This window comes from Epinephelus moara, chromosome 14 (assembly GCF_006386435.1).
Source record: "Epinephelus moara isolate mb chromosome 14, YSFRI_EMoa_1.0, whole genome shotgun sequence".
Classification (NCBI taxonomy): Eukaryota; Metazoa; Chordata; class Actinopteri; order Perciformes; family Serranidae; genus Epinephelus; species Epinephelus moara.
The window spans coordinates 27,698,087-27,717,896 of record NC_065519.1 but is presented as its reverse complement, the minus strand read 5'-3'; the positions used below and the strand labels follow the sequence as shown (position 1 = coordinate 27,717,896).

Genomic DNA, 19,810 nt, shown 5'->3' with positions numbered 1-19,810 from the left:
AGCTTATAAGTATGTGCGTCATTAAAAATAGCTTCTTAGCTGTTTAATCCCAGGCTTCATTCAGAGAATCCTCATGTGATTTCTCACACCTTCTTTGCATTGCAAAGTACATGCATATGAATGCTATAATGGAGAATATTAAAAATCCTCAAGGATGATAATCAGACCAGCTCATCAACTGAGCAATTTTTGCCTCCGTGGTCCAAGGTCCATGGTGAGATGTATCTGACCTGTGTTAATGGGGGCAATTACACAAGCACACAAAACTGCAGCAGTGTTTCAGTTTTGTGGATGAGGGATAAGTAAGTGAAGAATTTTCTGGGTGTGAAGACTTTAATGTTTGAAATGTTAAAGCTGTAATGATTAGACTTATGCATCAAATATTAAAATCATCATGCAGCTATGTTCAACCAAATGTTGCCTGACATAGGCAACCAAAAATATGTAAGTTGATCTCAAGCTTGAATTCAAACTGATCTTGTTTTTCTTTTGTTTTTGCAGGTCCCCTTTGTATGAACTAACATGGACAAAGTGGTCATCAGTCTCCTGCTTCTGGGAACCGCAGTTACGATGGTCCATGCATGTCCCAAATACTGTGTCTGCCAGAATCTCTCTGAGTCTCTGGGGACTCTGTGCCCCTCCAAAGGTCTGCTCTTCGTCCCACCGGACATCGACCGGCGAACTGTGGAGCTCCGGCTGGGCGGCAACTTCATCCTCAAGGTCACCACTCAGGACTTTGCCAATATGACAGGTCTGGTTGATCTCACCTTGTCTCGCAACACCATCAGCGCCATCCAGTCTTTCTCTTTCATCGACCTGGAGACCCTCAGATCGCTGCACCTCGACAGTAACCGGTTGACTGAGCTGGGACCGGATGACCTCCGAGGGCTGGTCAACCTGCAGCACCTGATCCTCAACAACAATCAGCTAAGTCGGATCTCCAGCGCAGCCTTTGATGACTTGTTATTGACACTGGAGGATCTGGATTTGTCATATAACAACTTGCGCAGTGTGCCTTGGGAAGCCATCCGCAAGATGGTCAACCTCCATCAGATGAGTCTGGATCATAACCTCATCGCCTTCATTGCAGAGGGGACTTTTACAGATCTGGATAAACTGGCCCGCTTGGACCTCACCTCCAACCGTCTCCAAAAGCTCCCTCCTGACCCCATCTTTGCGCGCTCTCAGAGCAATGTAGTAATGAGCACTCCTTATGCACCTCCTCTCTCTCTAAGCTTTGGCGGAAACCCATTGCACTGCAACTGTGAAGTGCTTTGGCTTCGAAGACTGGAGCGTGAGGATGACATGGAAACCTGCGCTTCTCCTACTAGTCTAAAGGGGCGCTACTTTTGGTCTGTTCGTGAAGAGGAGTTTGTTTGTGAGCCCCCTCTGATCACGCAACATACACACAAGTTGCTTGTGCTGGAAGGCCAAACGGCTAGCCTGCGCTGCAAAGCAGTCGGTGATCCAATGCCAACTGTGCATTGGGTTGCTCCTGATGACCGCTTGATCAGCAACTCCTCCCGAGCAACGGTCTATGAAAATGGCACCCTGGACATTACAATCACCACATCCAAGGATTACGGGACCTTTACTTGCATTGCTGCCAATGCTGCTGGAGAATCTACAGCCTCCATTGAGCTGTCAATCATTCAACTCCCCCATCTGAATAATGGTACAAACCGTACCACACAGTCCAAGTCAGGGCTTTCGGACATAACTAGCTCTACTAAGATCAGCAAAGGGGAGCCTAAACCTTTACCAGAGAAGGTGGTGTCTGTGTCAGAAGTGACTGCCGTTTCTGCTCTGGTCAAGTGGACTGTAAGCAAATCAACTCCAAAGGTCAAAATGTATCAGCTTCAGTACAATTGTTCAGAGGATGAAGTTCTCATTTATAGGTAAGAATAGTTAATGATATTTTATTATATATCCTCATACAGTTGTCCATATGATATCATACGAAAATGAATATACAAGGGTTTGTATGATATCTATCAATCAGTGTCCCACAAATGAGATCGCATACTTAACCTAAAGTTACGTACTTAACATAAAATTATGTACTAAACATTAAGTTATGTAGGTTAAGTTTAGAGGAAGAAATATATTTAGGGGGCTTTAGATGTAGGCAAGTAAAGTTACAAACTCAATGTTCACATGGTTCACATGGGACACTGATCTTCTGGGGTAAAGTCCTGTGTTGTTTGACCAATCCACCAACTCAACTTACCTTCTTACACAGACTTTCGGTATTTATACTTACTTCTTTACTCCTGTCAGTGCATTGGTAACATGATCGCAGGCTCCCTCATTATGTGGGATGTACACAAATTACTGGTTAATGATTATGGGGTTGATATACGAATTGCGGTGCATTACTTTTTGTAGGTAAACAGAGCTGAGACCTTTCTGGTCAAAGTGGTAAATTAAGCCTGAGGTATAATATTGAACTTCAGCACACTCACTGCTCAGCTTCTTCAGTCAGTTGCTAATGTTTACTGCGTAAGTGCTTGAGACAGTCAATTTCTTTGAAGTGTTACTCAGAGATCAACATTCATTTTTCTTAATCCCAGAGATTTTATTTATTTTTTCCTTTAAATTTAAATTGACAATTGCTTTCACCAAAAATAATGAACAGCGTTTGTACATTTTTAAGGACAGTGGAGCCCAAAGTGAAATCCTTGTCCTGAACCATTAATTAGAAATCCAAGAAGAAAAAGGATTATAGACCCTCATTTTAATGTATCCCTCCTAAGCTGCTCAAGTCCATAAAGTGTAAGCTTGGAGACTGCAGCTGAAGATCTTCTGGGCTCTGTGAAATCAATTTCCAAAGTCAAATGAGACAGTAAAAGTAGTGACATTCAACCAAGATAATTGAGCTGGAAATACAGAAAACAGCCGTGCCGTTTAACATGAAATCAATTTGAGGAAGACGTTAAAAAAGGCCAAATATGCTGTGCTGCAAGAACAAATAGATCCATTTCTTATGAGCCTTGTTTTGACTTTATCAGACAGCTTTTTAGATATTTTCCCATATTTGCCAAAAACATATCACGCTGTTTTTGAGTTTAGTATCCCCTTATGCTCAATGCACTTAAAGAATGAGTACCCTATGCTAAAGATGGTATTTACGGCATCAGAATAGTGTAAAATTGTTAAAGTAGCCCGTTGTGAGTAGTAGTTACAGCAATTTTGTGTCAGCTTCATGCTTCCTTCAACACTGACAATTGATGCTGAATCCCTTTAGCAACAACACAACAACACAATAACTTATTCTATGCCAAAGTCCTACACAATTTACCTGTACTGCACATTCCTGCAACACGTTTAATCAAAGATAATTGACAGAATAGGAGAAGGGAAAAAGTCTGGTTATTAGCTGAGAATATGAGATTAGAACTGTGCACAATATTGAAGAGAGATATTACTTTGTTCAAACACTGTGGATGCAACTCACCATCCCTGTGAATTCAATAATAAGGTGTTTATCTGATTTCTTTGCTTGCACACAGCTTGCTGTGCCAGATTGTCATGCCAGAAAAAAAGGAGAACAATATGAATTTTCAGTACCTGTTTTTTTTTCCTGGTGATGAAAACGTCAGATGACTCATCTGCATTTCTTGCTAATGCTTTTCACAAATTTTATCTACTGCCTACAAAATTGCAAATATAACACTGATGTGTGTTTTATGAAATGCACTTTTCCCCCCGTTGTTCACTGACTTCCAGCACCTACATTATTTCCCTGAAAAGTGATTATTTTAATGCCATTCCTAATGGTGTTGTTAGTCAAGAATCATTACTACAAATTTGATGCTTTAAAATATTTTCAACTTCATAATGAGTGCACACAGTATGCAGCAGACCCTAAAGCAATAGATATATATGCTCTTATACAATAACAGCTGTGCAGTCCTTTTGCATGTCAGAAGACAAATTAGGAGCTGGAGGGAAAAGATAACGTGCACAGAGAGGCCAACTACTGTTTTTGAATTAATATTGGTATGACTTCATTGCTCGCACATGCACTCCTACTGCGCTCCTCTAGTTGGCTGACACAGTTTCCCAGGGCACTGCCCACACTCAAGCGATGGCATGATTAAAAATCAATCAGAGCCACGTGGGGGAGGAGAAATATTGCATGAGTTCTCTCAACATGTGAGCCAACGCAGCTTCTTCCTAGTTATGGAAAAAGGCAATTAGGGATTAATAATGGAGTGCGGCCCCACTGGGGTCTGGGCTCTGTGGTGGAGGCGAATCAGAGGGTTCAAAGATATGGATGCATGTACTCTAGGAGAACAGCAAGCCAACAATCGATTGATAATTGAAGAATCTATTTATAGATACCTAACCCACAGTTACAGTATGTGACAGACATTGTTACTTCATGTTTTACAGCCTAAGTGGATTATATATAGCAGTGGTTCTCAGCCACTTGGTTGCCTTGTCAGATGTGCCTTAATCAGATAAGCTCAAGTCCCCCTTTACTGATACCATCCACCATGTCCAATTTATTTTGACACTATTAATTACATAAAAGTGGAGTTTGGTCAAGCTTGCAATCCTACTACTACCACATGCCATGACATACCCTGAACCCATCAAGCATTAATTTAGCTTCTTATATGAACTTCTCTGCTTGGCAATTGCATGAGTAACCCATGGGGTACAAGTATCCCATGTTGAGAATCTCTGATATACAGAATTTAGAATAGTCGTCTATTCGACTATCAAAGCCACTAATCGACACAGCGCATTGTTGTAGACTAATCATTCATCTGTGGTTTTAGCACAGTGCAGTAATAAAGCAGAGGCAATGCATCTACAGCAGATATGCAGCGGGGGGCAGGTGGGTAGTTCTGTTGATATGTCATAGTTGTGACTTGAGATGGCCCTCTAATGACTGAAGGTAGACTTAACTTTGGTTGTTGATTATAGATTTGTCTGAGCAATCATGTTCTACATTTCATCAAGTTAAATGAGCAGAATTTAAATGAGCCCTATGTGAAAGTCAGAGAGTATAAATTGTCTGGCCATGGTTCTGTCAGCACTGTTGCAGTAATTGTTGCCTAACAGTGTTAAGCTGGAGGGTGGGCGCTATGTGTCTGCTTAACAGTGGGAAACAGCAGGTTGTTTCCAAACACAGGTTCCCTGTGGAAAAGTCCCATCCATCACTCAAACCTGCCTCCTTACACCAACTAATTCCTTCCTTACTCATGTCATCACAGCCTTCCAAATGTGTGAGTTAGACATGAATTACTGGCTCAGGATTAAAGGGATAGTGCACCCAAAAATGAAAATTAACCCATTATCCACTCTGCCACATGCTGATGGAGGCTCAGGTGAAGTTTTAGAGTCCTCACAACACTTGCGGAGATCCAAGGGGAGTGGGGGTAGCAACAAAACTCCACCTAATGGAGGCTTACGGCGTCCCAGATTCAAACATCCAAAAACACATAATTGAAACCACAAAATATCTCCATACTGCTCGTCCATAGTGATCCAAGTGTCCTGAAGCCCCGACATAAAAAGTTGTTCGGAAAAACATCATTTGAACTCTGTTTTTAGCCTCATTGTAGCCTGCAGCTCTAACTGCCTCTCTGTGCACCGCGTTCACGTGTGTGCGCTTGCGCAAGACCAGCGATCGCACGTGAACACACATGAACGCGGTGCCCATGTCTAACGGTCTTGCGCAAGGGCACACACGTGAACGTGGTGCACAGAGAGGCAGTTAGACCTGCAGGCTACAATGAGGCAAAAACGTTCAAGCTAAAAGAGTTCAAATGATGTTTTTCCAAACAATTTTTTATGTCGGGGCTTCAGGACACTTGGATCACTACGGACGAGCAGTATGGAGATATTCTGTGGTTTCAATTATGTGTTTTTGGACGTTTGAATCTGGGGCGCCGTAAGCCTCCATTAGGTGGAGTTGTGTTGCTACCCACTCTCCCCTTGGATCTCTGGAAGTGTTGTGAGGACTCTAAAACTTCACCTGAGCCTCCCTCGGCATATGGGTGAGTAGATAGTGGGTGAATTTTCATTTTTGGGTGCACTATCCCTTTAAGTGAGATACATACAAATTTTGTTGGATTACTTTTTGTAGTTATGCATACAAACAGCACATGAGATCAGCCTGGTTGTAGCTATGGTGTAATCTGTGGCATAACCATGGAGGCTATGAATGTAGCCACAGAAGTATAAATTAAGATTAAGGTCTGGGAAACATCATGGGTACTGCTAATAAAAGGCAAACACTAGCTGTAGGTCTGTGACACAAGGACACAAATTCTGCATGCAAGTCAGACACACTACCCACCTGGACACATTATTCCTGAAGTGGCACTGAATCAGAATTGTAAGATTTATTGCCAAGTAGGTTTTTCACTTACAAGGAATTTGCTTTGGCAATGGACTAAAATCTTAATCATCCAATTTGTCCAGCATGTACGAATTTGAGCAATGGGCAATGGGCTGCATACAGAGTATATCTTACAAAGGTCCATGTAAGTTTGACATCTAAGTGGTTTCATTCTGATTTAATGAGATGTGGTCAGTAGAGTTAATTACACTTAGCAGACTGCTGACAGTACAAAAACTAGAACAGCGACAGCTCTGATTGAATCCTTCAAAACCCTGTTTCAAATTGTAATGACGACACTTGTTTGACTAGTCCAGCTCTGTGAGAAAGTGCACGTCAAGACAAATTACATTTATTGAATTCTTTCATGATTTTAGGGGTAAAATATCTAAACTGAGTTCCATTACATGGTGATAAACACATTAAATATCTGAAAAAAAGAATGTCTTTTCCAATTGACATCCATAGGCTTTGATACATAGCCTTTTATACAACCACAAGGAAATATTGTCAGGGGTATTTATATCTTATTATGCCATGTGACAGCTCGAGTGTGTTGCGTGTGTTTGTCTCTGCAGTCTACATAGATGAATTTCATGGATGAAAGCTTCTATCACTCTCTGTCTACACAACACAAAGGATCCTACAGCATTTCATTGATTGGCGATACATCTCAGAGAATTAACACGCACTGCAGCATTGACTTTTATTTCAGTCTAAAGCAGCGAGGCTTAGGTATTGAGTCACATTTAAACAACTGGAATAATAACAGAGTGAGCTGAAACAACTGAATGCATGTTAAATGGAATGTACAAGAAATTACATTTAGCCAAAACAGTATTTAAAAAGTGGCCATTGAATACGTATCTCATTACTATTGCTTCATGCATATCGAATGGGATATACTGGGACCAATGGAGTCATCTTTCTGAATTACTCCATGCATATAAAAAGCTCCTTGGCATGCTTCATTTTGGCTCTTTCTTTGATCTGCCCCAGCATAATACAGTAAGCCAGTGGTGCTTTAAACACTAAAGTTCTCTCCTCTTCTCTAGAACTCCAACAGCAAGAGGTCTGTTCTTTTAATGCTGTATTTTTCTTTCTCTCTGTTTCTTGTCAGGATGATTCCCATGAATAACAGAGCCTTTGTAGTCACAAATCTTGTCCCAGGGATGCAGTATGACCTGTGTGTCTTGGCCATCTGGGATGACACCGCCACCACCCTCACCGCCACCAACATTGTAGGCTGTGTCCAGTTTATCACCAGGGAGGACTACCCGCAGTGCCAGTCTCTCCACAGTGGCTTCCTGGGTGGCACTATGATCCTGGTCATTGGTGGCATCATCGTGGCCACATTGCTTGTGTTCATCATCATCCTCATGGTGCGATATAAGGTGACAAGTGGCATCCAGACTAATAAATTACCCACTGTGAGCAACACCTACTCACAGACCAATGGGGGGTTGAACCGGTTCAACGGTGTTCCACCACAGGTCAAATCCACGGTGGTGGTCATGCGTGAGGAAATGGTAGAGTTCAAGTGTGGATCCCTCCAGAGCAGTCTCTCCTCATCATCATCCTCTTCTAACTCATTAGATAGCCAAACAGGAAGGGGGACTGGCGACCGCTACAGCATGCAGGGTAGCGAATGCAGCACTCTGCCCAGCAGCAAGTTCAGGAGGCACAGGCACGGCGCCAAAGCACGGCAAAACCTGGACCACCTTTTAGGGGCTTTCACCTCACTGGAGCTGAGAGGAGTAGCGAGGGACCACCAAGGGGCTCCTGGCCCCGCCACCACTTCCAATGCTATGATGACGGTGGCCATGGTGCCCCCGTCCGATAAAGAACCCCTGCTCGGGAGGGCAGAGTCCACCACCATGCTGGGGCGTCTACTAGGGATGCCCCAGGAGGGTAAGCCCAAGAGGAGCCACTCTTTTGACATGGGTCACGTTGGGGCTGCACAGTGTCGCAGCAACTACCCTCGCAGGATCAGTAACATCTGGACTAAGCGCAGTCTGTCTGTTAACGGCATGCTGCTGCAGTATGATGACAGTGAGGATGAGAAGCCCACTTTTGAGAGCTCGGAGTGGGTGATGGAAAGCACAGTTTGAGTGGGTCTATCTGCGAGGTCCATGGCCAAAAAAATCAGGAACTAAAGGAAGATGAGTGCAGAGGCAGGATGATCCAGAGGGGACCTGCCTTTGGGTATTGCATGAAGTTCATCCATGTGAATACTGTCTAAGTAACTATGTGATAAAAGACACTCAAATCGATAGATTCCTGGCCATGATCTCAAATCTCTGACAGTGTTTAACTGTATTTGAAATCTTGTTCCCATCTCAAACCAACGCCGAATCGTGGATTGTGCAGAGGGAATCATTTCCAATCTGCAGGGCACGTGAGAGTGTCTCCAAGAGAAAGAGGGAAAAGAAAGATGAGAAATTCAAAGTGGATTTACTACGTCTTTATCAAAAGAACTGAATGCCAAGAGGATTTGCCTTGACTGTGGTGAACTGGACGTGCGTCACAATGTCTTGGACCCTCAGCATGAATGGGACTACTGCGACAGTAGAGAGAAGGACCAGAGGAGCGAATAGAAAATTAAAACAAAGTCATTTTTTATTTTCATCTTGGTTTTTCTATCATTTTTACTATTTATTATTTGAGGTGATTCATCAGCAGGCAGAGACACAGCTCTTTAATGAGGTCATAATACACACATACACACAGAAGCTACCCCCTCACATACAACCATTTCACATCTCTCAACAGTTAAGTCAAATTTCAATCAGTCACAAACTGAAAACACGGCTTATTTTCAAACAGTATGGTCTCGTGTTCTGGATATCAGTACCACTGAACCACAACAAGCCAGGCTTGTATTTCTACCTCAGGTTATGTATCATATGAGGTTATTTAAATATGAAAGCAACTGGAAATACAACAAAACCCCAAATGCACAAGAGGATCACAAACAGCTCAAAACACAATGTTCTTTACTTGTTTGCAAACGCTTCAAAGAATGATTTTGTCTCCAGCCAATCAGATTGAGTATGTTTCCGGCTCAGGTTGAATTCCTGCTGTTGCAAAAATGTCTTTCTGGATGCTTTGATATGCTCCCCATTGGCTAATGCTGGTGACAGTGGTCCCTGTAGGCTCTTAGGCCATTGATATAAACAGAGTGTTTGCCTCAGGATGTGGTTTCAGATGCTATCAGCACATATTACTGTCACCAGATGGGAATAGTTTTTGAAATCCATCAGGCTCACTTAATCATTCGCTTATCCCCACAGCAGGATGTATTATTCGGCTCTAATTCTCTTTAGGTAACACAAACAAGAGAGTACGACAATTACTCATTTAGCCAGGTTAAATGGCCGAATGAGTCCAAATTGACTCTTATTAGCTTGATGAAGGTCATTACGCTGCTCATGAGAGGATGTTAAGTGGAGAAAATTGGAGAAAGAAAGAAACTTTTTAATGGCCAAAAAGCTGAAAACTCTCTGGAAATCAATTTCACCAGATTGCATGATACAGAACCCTTTTTGGTTTATGTATTATTTAAACTGATTCATTAATTAATCATTTATCCTCCACTGTCTTTCATACAGAGCTGTACATTGCAGTGAGATACTTTGAATTAGTGGCTCTTCAGATTACTGCCTACGATCAACCAAGACATCTCAAACACATTTTGATGCCTTTCTCAATATCTTGTGGGTCTCTGCTGCATTTCAAAATGTGGGGTGGTCATCTTTTTTTTTTTTTTTTATTAATGTTTCCATTCCTAGGTGTACTGTTCTGTATATTGGCATTTTTTTGTACAATAACTGGGTGAGAATGTAAAGGGGGGGAAATTGTGCAGTAGTACTTTTATTTTCATGTGAAGCAAACAGTGAGAAGGTGCTTAACTGTGGTGTACCATCTTGGTCATTGTTAGTTGGCTCGCTGAAATGGGATTTTACATGATACTACATGTAAAATATTGGCTGTTTTTAAAGGGTCAGTTCACCCAAATGATAAAAATACATATTCTCTGACTTACTTTGAGTGGTATCCAGTCATGCAGACGCTCTTGGATTTAATTTGCCCAGATTTTGGGAAATCCTTTCTTGGGATGACTATCTCCATGACAATACAGTGGAGGTGGGTTGTTCAATATGACAATATATACCATGACATAATATTTGTCAGTTGTTATTTTGCCAGCAGCTATCTATTCAACATCTCTGGGTATATTAACTCTTTGTGGGAGATTTTGCAAATCAATGAGCAGGGCTGTTTTAAAGCAGTATTGGAATTTATTTGATTTTTGCATCAATGTGATGAAGTACCTTAAAGGATGGTAATATTCTATATTTTCCTCATTGTCAACAAATCCTTTGAAAAGATCAAAACCATCGATGAGCGTATCCTAACAAGTATTGTGTTTGTATCTGACGCCTGATATCTTATTCCTCTGAGACACAGAGCTCTGTTGTTGTCCAGACACACAAGCAGGTGACATGTCCCTTCATTACCATGAACACTGCAACTGTAGTTTAATTGGAGTAGATCCAACACAATAGAAATATGATGAGAGTAGAACAGACATTCCCATTCAAATCAACATCAGCCTTTTTTATGTGCACCATTGTAACCATTGTAGCGGACTAACTTCCATAATAAACCTTCCTTTAAACGACTTGTTGCTGACTTGCAGCAAGTTGTGAACTCACTGGACAGTATGGCATCTTAGTGTTAGTGTTAGTCATCCATTAAGTTAGTCCACTGTTCCAAAAGTCACCAACTCTGGTTTGGTTAAAATAAATCCTTAATTCACAGAATTATTATTATTAAGGCCGTTGCACATTAAGTTTTTCCCAGATACGTTTTCTTAATCCGTCATCCAGAAAAACATCATAACGCACAGAAACTTTGCACACTGAGTCTGATGTGTTTTTTGGTTCTATGGGTTGTGAAAATTTGCAATACAAGACAAGATGAAAAGGCATATTTCCTCTCTTGCTTCTTTCCGGTGGAGTTATTTATCTGTCACTACTTTCTCTCTCTGTGCACTGCAGCTGCATCTCTGTCTCAACACTGTCTCTCTCTGTCTGTGTGCAGTCCACATCCTCCTCCTCCTCCTCCTCCTCCTCGTCATCATCATCCACCTGAGTATTACCATCTGATCTGTAGAACGTGAGCTATACTGTACAACCCATTCCTCTGTCTTGTTACGGATGTGTTCCGCTGCCACATTTTCTTCACTTATTCTTGGTCAAACAACTCTCTAAAGGCTTCTGATGGATGCGAAAAACACACAAAATTGAACCTCTTTAGAAAGCTTCAAAGACAGACTAAAGTTTTAGACTCGGTGTGCAAAGATGAGGTTGTATTTATTTTCAGACATGCGACAATTTCAGATGAAACAAAATGGACTCAACATGCAAAGGCCTTTAGATGTGAAAATATACTCACTCACTTCTTCGTCTAAGGTAGCTAGAGTAATGTTCCATTACAAAGTAAGTAACAGATTGCCAGAAAACTAAATAAAGGTAAGCCAAATTAGAGTTCTCAAACTCATGAGTGTGACACCGTTTGATATCCTTTCCACTCATTCTGTTTCTATGCCCAACACTGTGCTCCTGCAGTAAATACAAAATGTGTATTCATCCACCACTGAAAATAGTCCTCAACAAATGTGCCATTTACTCCTGCTTGAGCAGTGCCCAGCTGTTTTATGAAATGTCAAAAGAACAAACTGTATATTCATTATTAGCGTGACCTCATAAAGTACAACAGTCAGGGAAGACAAGTTAGAAAAAGAGATGGACGAACACATTGTTGGTTAATAAGATTTTTATCCACAGGATTTTATCCATATTGCCCACTCTTAAAATGGTGGATGGAGGCGTCCACAAAACATGCATAGTTTTACATAATTTCTGATGAATTAACTGATATCTAACTGGATATTCATAAGAAGGTTCCTGGAACGACCTCTTCAATTTAATAGTAATAATAAGGGAAGTGAGACAGTGTCCAATTGATAATTGACAGTGTAATGAGAGTCTTTTAGCCAGTGCTTAGCTCAACATGTAAAAGTGTGAAATTATTATAAAGGCAAGCGTGGAGAATTGCGTGTCATGATAATATTTGAATATTGGCTTGAGTTTAAATGGAGCAGCTCTGTCGAAGAAATTCCTCTGGAAATCAACAACTTATAAACTTAGCACAACTAAATGAACTTTGAATTAATCACACATAATTTCCAAGAAACTTTATTGGGTTTTAAGAGTATTGCTAACATAAGAACTGTTTTCCGAAAACATTTAAAGGCAAATCTCAAATACTTTGACCTGCAGGGACAAAATTCCATTCACCTCAATTGAAATGTGTGGACACAAAAGTCTCAGAGATAGATATCTCACAACCTGGAGGGATAAAACTGAAGCTTCTTCATGGATGGATACCACTACAGATAAATGAGAAATGTTTTTTTGTCATTTCGTTGAAGTCACCCGAAACCTGCTTTCTCTACCTGTGAAATCATGTAACATCCTCTTCCACTCTGCTAACTGAGAATACAATTTAAGTGTGTACTTGACTCGACATAGTCATGACTCTCACCTGAGGTTCTAGGACAAAAACAAGAAAAAAAAACTGTTTCTGTGTGAAAACATTTTGCTACAAAAGAATATAAAACATTGATGAATTCCTACGAACCAAACTGGCTCTTCTGTGTTTTCTCTTTTTGTAACATCTCATTTACTGCATGTGCCTTGGATTACATAACTAATCACATTTTGGCCCTCTTCCCTCTGAGCTTAAAGTGTTACCTTACTGTTCCTACTTGCGTAGTACAAAGTAGCTAATGGAGTGTCCTTTCTATCTTGCTGTCTTTGTTTACCGGGGATGAGCCAAGGGTTTTCCTCCTGAGGTCCAGCTGCTGTAATCAGGCCAGTCGCTGCTGACTCACCTCAGCGCTGCCCTTATTACAAATCACCGGTACATGCAGCTCCTGGCTAGAGCCCATAATAAGGCCTTAATTCATATAATCTGTCAGGAAAGGTGCTTACGGCAGCACAGAGTAAATATAATCTCCATAAGGGCCAAGCGTTGCATGATAAGACAGCGATATGCACCTGCTGAGGGCTTAGAAGGAACACGACTACATGTTTGTAGAAAGGTTGTTATTATCAGGCATCGTGCTGTCAAGATACAGAAGACATTCAGCTCAAGGAAAATGTGTGTTTGGAAGTCACCTGGCAGCAACACCACAAGAAGTTCAGTAAACTTGCCTTCACCAGTACAACTTTCAAAGCAGTGACTGCATCATTCTCTTCGGGTAAATTTTGCGAGCAGGTGTGAACATCTCACCTTGCCTGATGTGAAAGCAATTTTGATTTGGCAGTAAGAATGCACCTTTAACAAAGCTGACAACACTCTTGTTGTATTTTCTCACAATGTCTCTCTCTGTTTCTCTCTGGGATGGCTGCAAAAAAAAACAGAATATCGATTTCAACTAAAGGTGTTTCACAAGCCTGTCGCAAATTACCATCAAAGGAACAGACATGTTGTCTCAGTTAAGGGTGTTATTTATGAAGAGTACATAAATAGCCCAGATAATAAGACTGATAAGACTTGACGATGCTGTGTTATTTTAAACCTTGTCTTGTGGAATTGCAGGTGTGCATTCATCTTGAAAGAGGAAGGCTGTTTGTGACGTCAGCTTAACAAGATCAGATCCTTTAGCTATAGTATTTCAGTAAAACAAGTGATCCACTTAACTCAAGCACTAATGGGTATTTTAGTCACATCCATACAAAAAGGTGAGAAACAGGTTATTGTGCATCTTGCTCATCGCTTAGTCTCTCTTCCTCCATGTGTGTGTCTTCTAAAAAATATGGTGGATTTGACACCTGCTTTTCCCAGACGTTACATCTCAGATTCACTGTCTGTGGTGATGAATCAGGTGCAGAGGTTATTTGCATAAATTTCTATTTCATCCTCCCAGATTCTGCACCTATTAACAGGAACAACTTAAAATACATATTACATGAGAACATTTTCAACAGTGCAGCTTTTCTTCCATTTACTGGCACATGTATTTAGTGCGTAAGGACCTAAAAAAGGTCACCGGCTTCACACTCCCCTTTGCCACATGTGTTAATCAAATGGGCTGTTCACACTGGACACTCAAAAGCACCAAGCTCAGACTGACTCCTGATCTGCAGCGATATTTTTGGCACCTGGTCCATAGAAAACAATCTGATAATCCATAAATGAATATAATATATAAAGGATATAATGTAAAACTTATCTGATTCTTTTAAAGTGTAAAATATGCATCCCATGCTTACTTATTCCACATATTTGTCAGTTGTGTTTAAACAGAGAGCAAGAAAGACAAGCAGACACACACACACACACACACACACACAAGCAGACAGAGACAGAGATATACGTGTGATAAGAAAAGAGCAAAGAAGCAAATCACCTGCTAAAATTGCCTCTGGTGTGATGTGACTGCTTGTTCAACAATTGTCATATCGCCGCTCTTTTGCATTGAGTGCAAATATGGTGTAAGAGTCTACAGCAGGGGTCGTCGATCCCTGTGATATGAAGTGCCTTTTTTAGATTTCCTTGTTAGTCGGCGCAATGCTGAAGCTGAACACTTTCGTTTGTGTGTGTGTGTGTGTGTCCTTTCCTTTCTATTATTCTGTGTAGTCTCTAAATTCTGAGGTTTTTGCGGGTCAGTGAACGCAGCACTGGCAGAACTCTTCTTGAGTTCTTTTTATCCTCAGCATCAGCTTGTGTAGTTTGAGTCGCGGGGCAGATAATTGATCAGCCAATCCAATAACAGTCGATCAGATCAATGGATGAGAGGAGCGGCTGTCTGTGAGTGAAAGCAAACTTTTAGACCCCACGCAATGAACAGCTTAATTTCACTTTCACCGCACCTTGAGTTCTGCTGCTTTGTCTGTGACCAGAGTACATTTGCAATGACATAACCAAATGGTAGGCTATATAAATTTCAACAGAGCCCCTGGTGAACAGCTCCAAAACTAGACAGTTAATAAGTCAGCGTGGTGGCAGAAGATGTTATCATGGTTGGCAACAAGAAAAAAAAAAAGAATGTGTGGGAAACCCTATATTTAAACACTTCAAAAAACTCTTGCATACTTACTGGTCGTGTACCATAAATTAAGCTACCATTTGCCAATAGTGGCACGCAAGCCCAAGGTTACTGCTCCCTGGTCTACAGTCATGCTAGCGCTCCATGTGGCTATACTTAGGTACAGCAGTGTTTAACGGATTGCAGATTGCCACCAGCTGAAACTTCCCTCCATTAGAATTCCTTCAGTGTTCCTCAGCAGGTTTTTACTCTCCAAATTATCCGCAGAGGTCTCTTCCTCTCCAAAATAAAAGGACCAGGGGTCTCATTTATGAAAAAAATGCGTAGGATCCCTTCTTAAAATGTGTATATGGACAAAAGCCAAAAATGGCGTGCACCAAAAATATTGAACAGTCTCTACAATCAAGCTTCCACCTCACCATCTGCATCGCCAATATCCCGTTTCCAAAATGTTTGTAAGCATGGGTCAAAGTTTCTCCCATCATGTCTGTTTTTATGTATCACAGCTTTTGCGTGGGAAGTGGCGTGCGCCTCTTTCAGGCCTCGTTTTGTGCGTACGCAATGTTAATAAATGAGACCTCTGGTGATTAAAATCGGTTAAAGCAGTTTGATGTTACAAATTAGTTTGGCATGTCGCAGAGAGGCCGCCAGCCCAGCACCTGCTGATATGTGCTCACCTGTTTTCTCTAATAACTTAAGGTGCAGACGTTCAGGAGGTTTTTACTGGAAACTGGATCATCCGCAGAGGTCCTGGTGGTTTAAACCAGTAAGAAAAGAAGAGTTGTGTTTTTCTGATGCTCTTGTCATGGAGGGGGTTTCAACTACGGTGGCAGATGCAAAAATACTATCGGCCCTATCTAGAGCCTGTTTGGTTTGCCCGTTCTAGGCTACTGTGCAACATGGCAATCTCTGTAGACAAGGACTTGCTCCTTATGTAGCTATAAACAGCTCATTCTGAGGTGACAAAAACACAACAATTCTTTTTTTCAGCTGATTATACACCAAAGAAAACATACTTTTTGTATTATCATACTCCATTTCTCCCAGTATCTCCCCCTAAATCCTACACACTGGGTCTTTAAATGCATCAGCATGCAAACATGCTAAAAATGCTTATGTTTGGCAGGTGTTCACTCTGCTCAATCTGTTCAGAAGCATATTGTGAAACTTTGGTCTGATGATGATACTGATGACGAAGTTCACTAGGATTCAGTCTCTCCTGACTTTAAATAGCTGTACATTTCACAGCAATCCATCTTATAATTGTTGAGATATTTCAGTCTGACTCTCGACCAGCCGACACTGCGATCCCTGGGGCCCCGCTGTTAGCGCGGCTAAAAACATGAAAATTGTTGCCATTTTCAGTTCAGTCTAAGTCAAAGAGAAATGTTGAAGAGAAAACATGCCCTGAGTCTATTTATTTGGCATGAGGCAACTGATTTGACAGCACTCTTGCACATGTGCCAACACACACTCAGAGTCAGTGCCATCGCTTGAGCGGAATTAATGGTTTGATTTCCTGTCTGCTTGGACAAATCAAAATAAATACTTCTTTGTGAACAACAGATGTTTGATGCATACAGAAAAAGAACAGTACATTTGTTGACTATCGTTGTTAATTTGACTGCGCTGTCTACTGGGGACACTAATTATCTTACTCCTCTCTTATGTTTGACCTTCACTGTCAGCGTTTTATGCTAAAAACTACAACAAAGTTTTGTTTTGCAGGGCAGTAACCCCTTTTAGGTTTTCTGAAGTGCTTTTTCTGCAGTTTCTTTTATGCAGCATTCTCACACCAGCAGCCCCGCAGTGCAGCTATCCATCATCTTTTATGCCTGAACACGGCCCGCAGCAGTGTATTTTGCCTTTTCATAGAAGGGAAGCACACATTATTGGAGGTCATGACAAAAAAAGTTTGCATAGGGGGAATCTCATATTCCCCATAAAAGTGGGTGTCCACTACAGAAAGCTCTCTGAAAGCAAACCTTATCTATCGTTAGCTTCTGCAGCCTCATCGCTGCTTCCATGAGGATTCTTTATTCAAAAAATCCTATATTAATAACCTCATTATTAATAATGCCCAAGGGAACGGCTGACTCTGTGTGGGGTTTGTTTATTTCCCCGACAAACTTCTCTGGCTGGAGAAAAGTTCTCCAGCAGTATTGAAGAGTGAAATTTGAGCCTGCCAGAGTTTATTTAGTCTTGTCTGAGAGTTGGTATCCCCCTCACTCAGTCTTAATAAGTATCTCATCCGCTGTCACTCTTTCTTACTCTCTCTAACAAGCTATTAAGTGATACCTGCTGGATAGCGTGATAATGTGTCAGAATGCAATAAAATTCTCCTCTGGATGGCGAGAAAATGCAATCACATCGCCACATTATTACATTAACTGTCATTTAAGGTATTTCTTCATAATGGTGTAATCATAATGGATGTAATTCCAAACCTATTCATGTCTGGCATCATGAATAAATAATACTGCAGTATTTTTAATTCATCTCAGTGACTATGTTTACTAATGGAAAAATCAGTGGTGGAAGACATAGTCAGATAGTTTACTTACTTTAGTTTACTTAGTTTACTTAGTAATAATACCACAATGTAAAAATACTGTGACAAGTAAAGCATTCAAAGCTTTACTTAAAGCTGTAATCATCAATATTTTTATGTTAACAATATGTTAAAGGAGAATTATCACCCAACTCTGCCGTTCCCCTCAGCTCCTCAGAGTGTTTTAGCTATAGACTGTATTAAAATAATGGATGTAGTCACCATGGTGTCACAAAGTTTGTGGACTCCCGTTTTGAAGTTTCAAATTACTTTTTGACCATCGCCATCTTGGATTTCTGAAGCCAGAAATGACCAAATTTGGACAAGATGGTGGACCTGTAGAAGAGTGAAGAGCAGATCTGACTCATAGCCTGTGGTGACACCTTCCGGACAGCCTGTTACTTACCCCCAATTTCCACATACTCTGTCTGTGCCGCGCTGCGCAGCGCCGTGGATCTGGAGCAACCGACAGCGCGTACCCTCGCCTACTGGATGCGTTTCTGGAGCGCCGCGCCATATAGCGGAGCCGCAAGCTCACGTGGGAACTGCAAAATCACGCCATAAAAAGCAATTGATAGAGTGTGAGCCAGACCAAAACAATAGTTCGTTCGGAAGGAGAAAGAGAGAAAACAAGTTTAACTTGAGATCGCCTTGCTGTTCACATCAACATTACTTCACGAATTTCAAAAAATCGAGAGTTTACAATCCGTAGTCTGTGCATTGTGTTGTATTTTGAAATTTACCGGATGCTGTGTGCGTTCCGTTTCCGGTTTGGTGCGCTCTGAGCTACGTGGCTTGACGTGGAATGGAAGCGAAGTCGCTGGAAAATAGACCTGGCACGTATCTCCGACAAAGCAGAGTGCCGTGGGGCTTATGGGACTCTCCAGAGACACTGCGCGGCACGTGCTGTGGAAATGAAGCTATTCACTAGAATGGGAGCTTATCTGCTACGCAGTGCGCTACGCAGTGCGCTGTGTTGTCCGGTGCAGACGGAGTATGTGGAAATTGGGGGTTACAGCGACCGTGCCCTCATGCATATCTTTAAGCCTCAATAAAATGTAAAGTGGTAGATTATATAAGAATTCATCCCCTGTACAGTTTTCATTAATGGGGAAATTAGCTATAGAGACCAAATCTGCTTTTTGTAGCAGGCTGTAAACCTGTTTATTTCTTCTGCTAAGTTGGCCATTTTACCATGAAGTTTATGGGGATTGACTAAGGGCTCTTAGAGCCAGCCTCAAGTGACCATTCAAGGAACTGCAGTTTATGGCATTTTCACATTAGCTTCATTTTTCAGGCCCCAGAGGTTGCCGATTGGTTTTAGCAGCTTTCAGATTATTGTTATGGTTTTACGGTGCATAACTTTAATGTTTTTGTTCAGTCTAACTATTCTGTTCAACCCTGTTTCTGGCAGCAACAAGCAGCTGTTTTCAGGGTCAACGCTCCGATAAACCCTCTGTATGCTACCTGCTCAGCACCAAACAGCAGACCAAAACATTCTCACTCCAACCCGGTTGCAAATCAACGTTTGGTCATGGACTGTCCATGTCGACATATGACGTGAAAGCAACATTTGGTGTGTTGGCTGGTGACATTCTGGGATGCCATATCAACTTCAGCCTGTTGCATGCATTGTTTTCAAAATACACTTCTGTTTTCACAGGAAATTTACTGTTGACATCCTGTCTCTTTCAAAATAACTGTACTTAGTTGGTACAACACTGCAATTTGACTTTTTGTCTCCTTCAACAATAAACACACGTGGTTATGTTTAGGCAAC

At 41.4% G+C, this 19,810-nt stretch overlaps 1 protein-coding gene across 1 annotated transcript; it reads left to right on the top strand.

Annotated features, from left to right (window-relative positions):
* Positions 1-522: 522 nt before the first annotated feature.
* On the top strand, positions 523-8,734 carry LOC126400796 (leucine-rich repeat and fibronectin type-III domain-containing protein 2). The gene is made up of 2 exons (XM_050061752.1): positions 523-1,898; positions 7,479-8,734. Exons 1-2 carry the CDS (start codon positions 523-525, stop codon positions 8,467-8,469), a joined length of 2,367 nt encoding a protein of 788 aa, XP_049917709.1. The 3' UTR covers positions 8,470-8,734.
* Positions 8,735-19,810: the final 11,076 nt, after the last annotated feature.

Coding starts and splice junctions, on each gene's coding strand:
- LOC126400796 (XM_050061752.1), top strand. CDS start 523: ATGGACAAAGTGGTCATCAGTCTCCTGCTTCTGGGAACCGCAGTTACG. Junction 1,899..7,478: donor GATGAAGTTCTCATTTATAG/GTAAGAATAGTT, acceptor GTTTCTTGTCAG/GATGATTCCCATGAATAACA.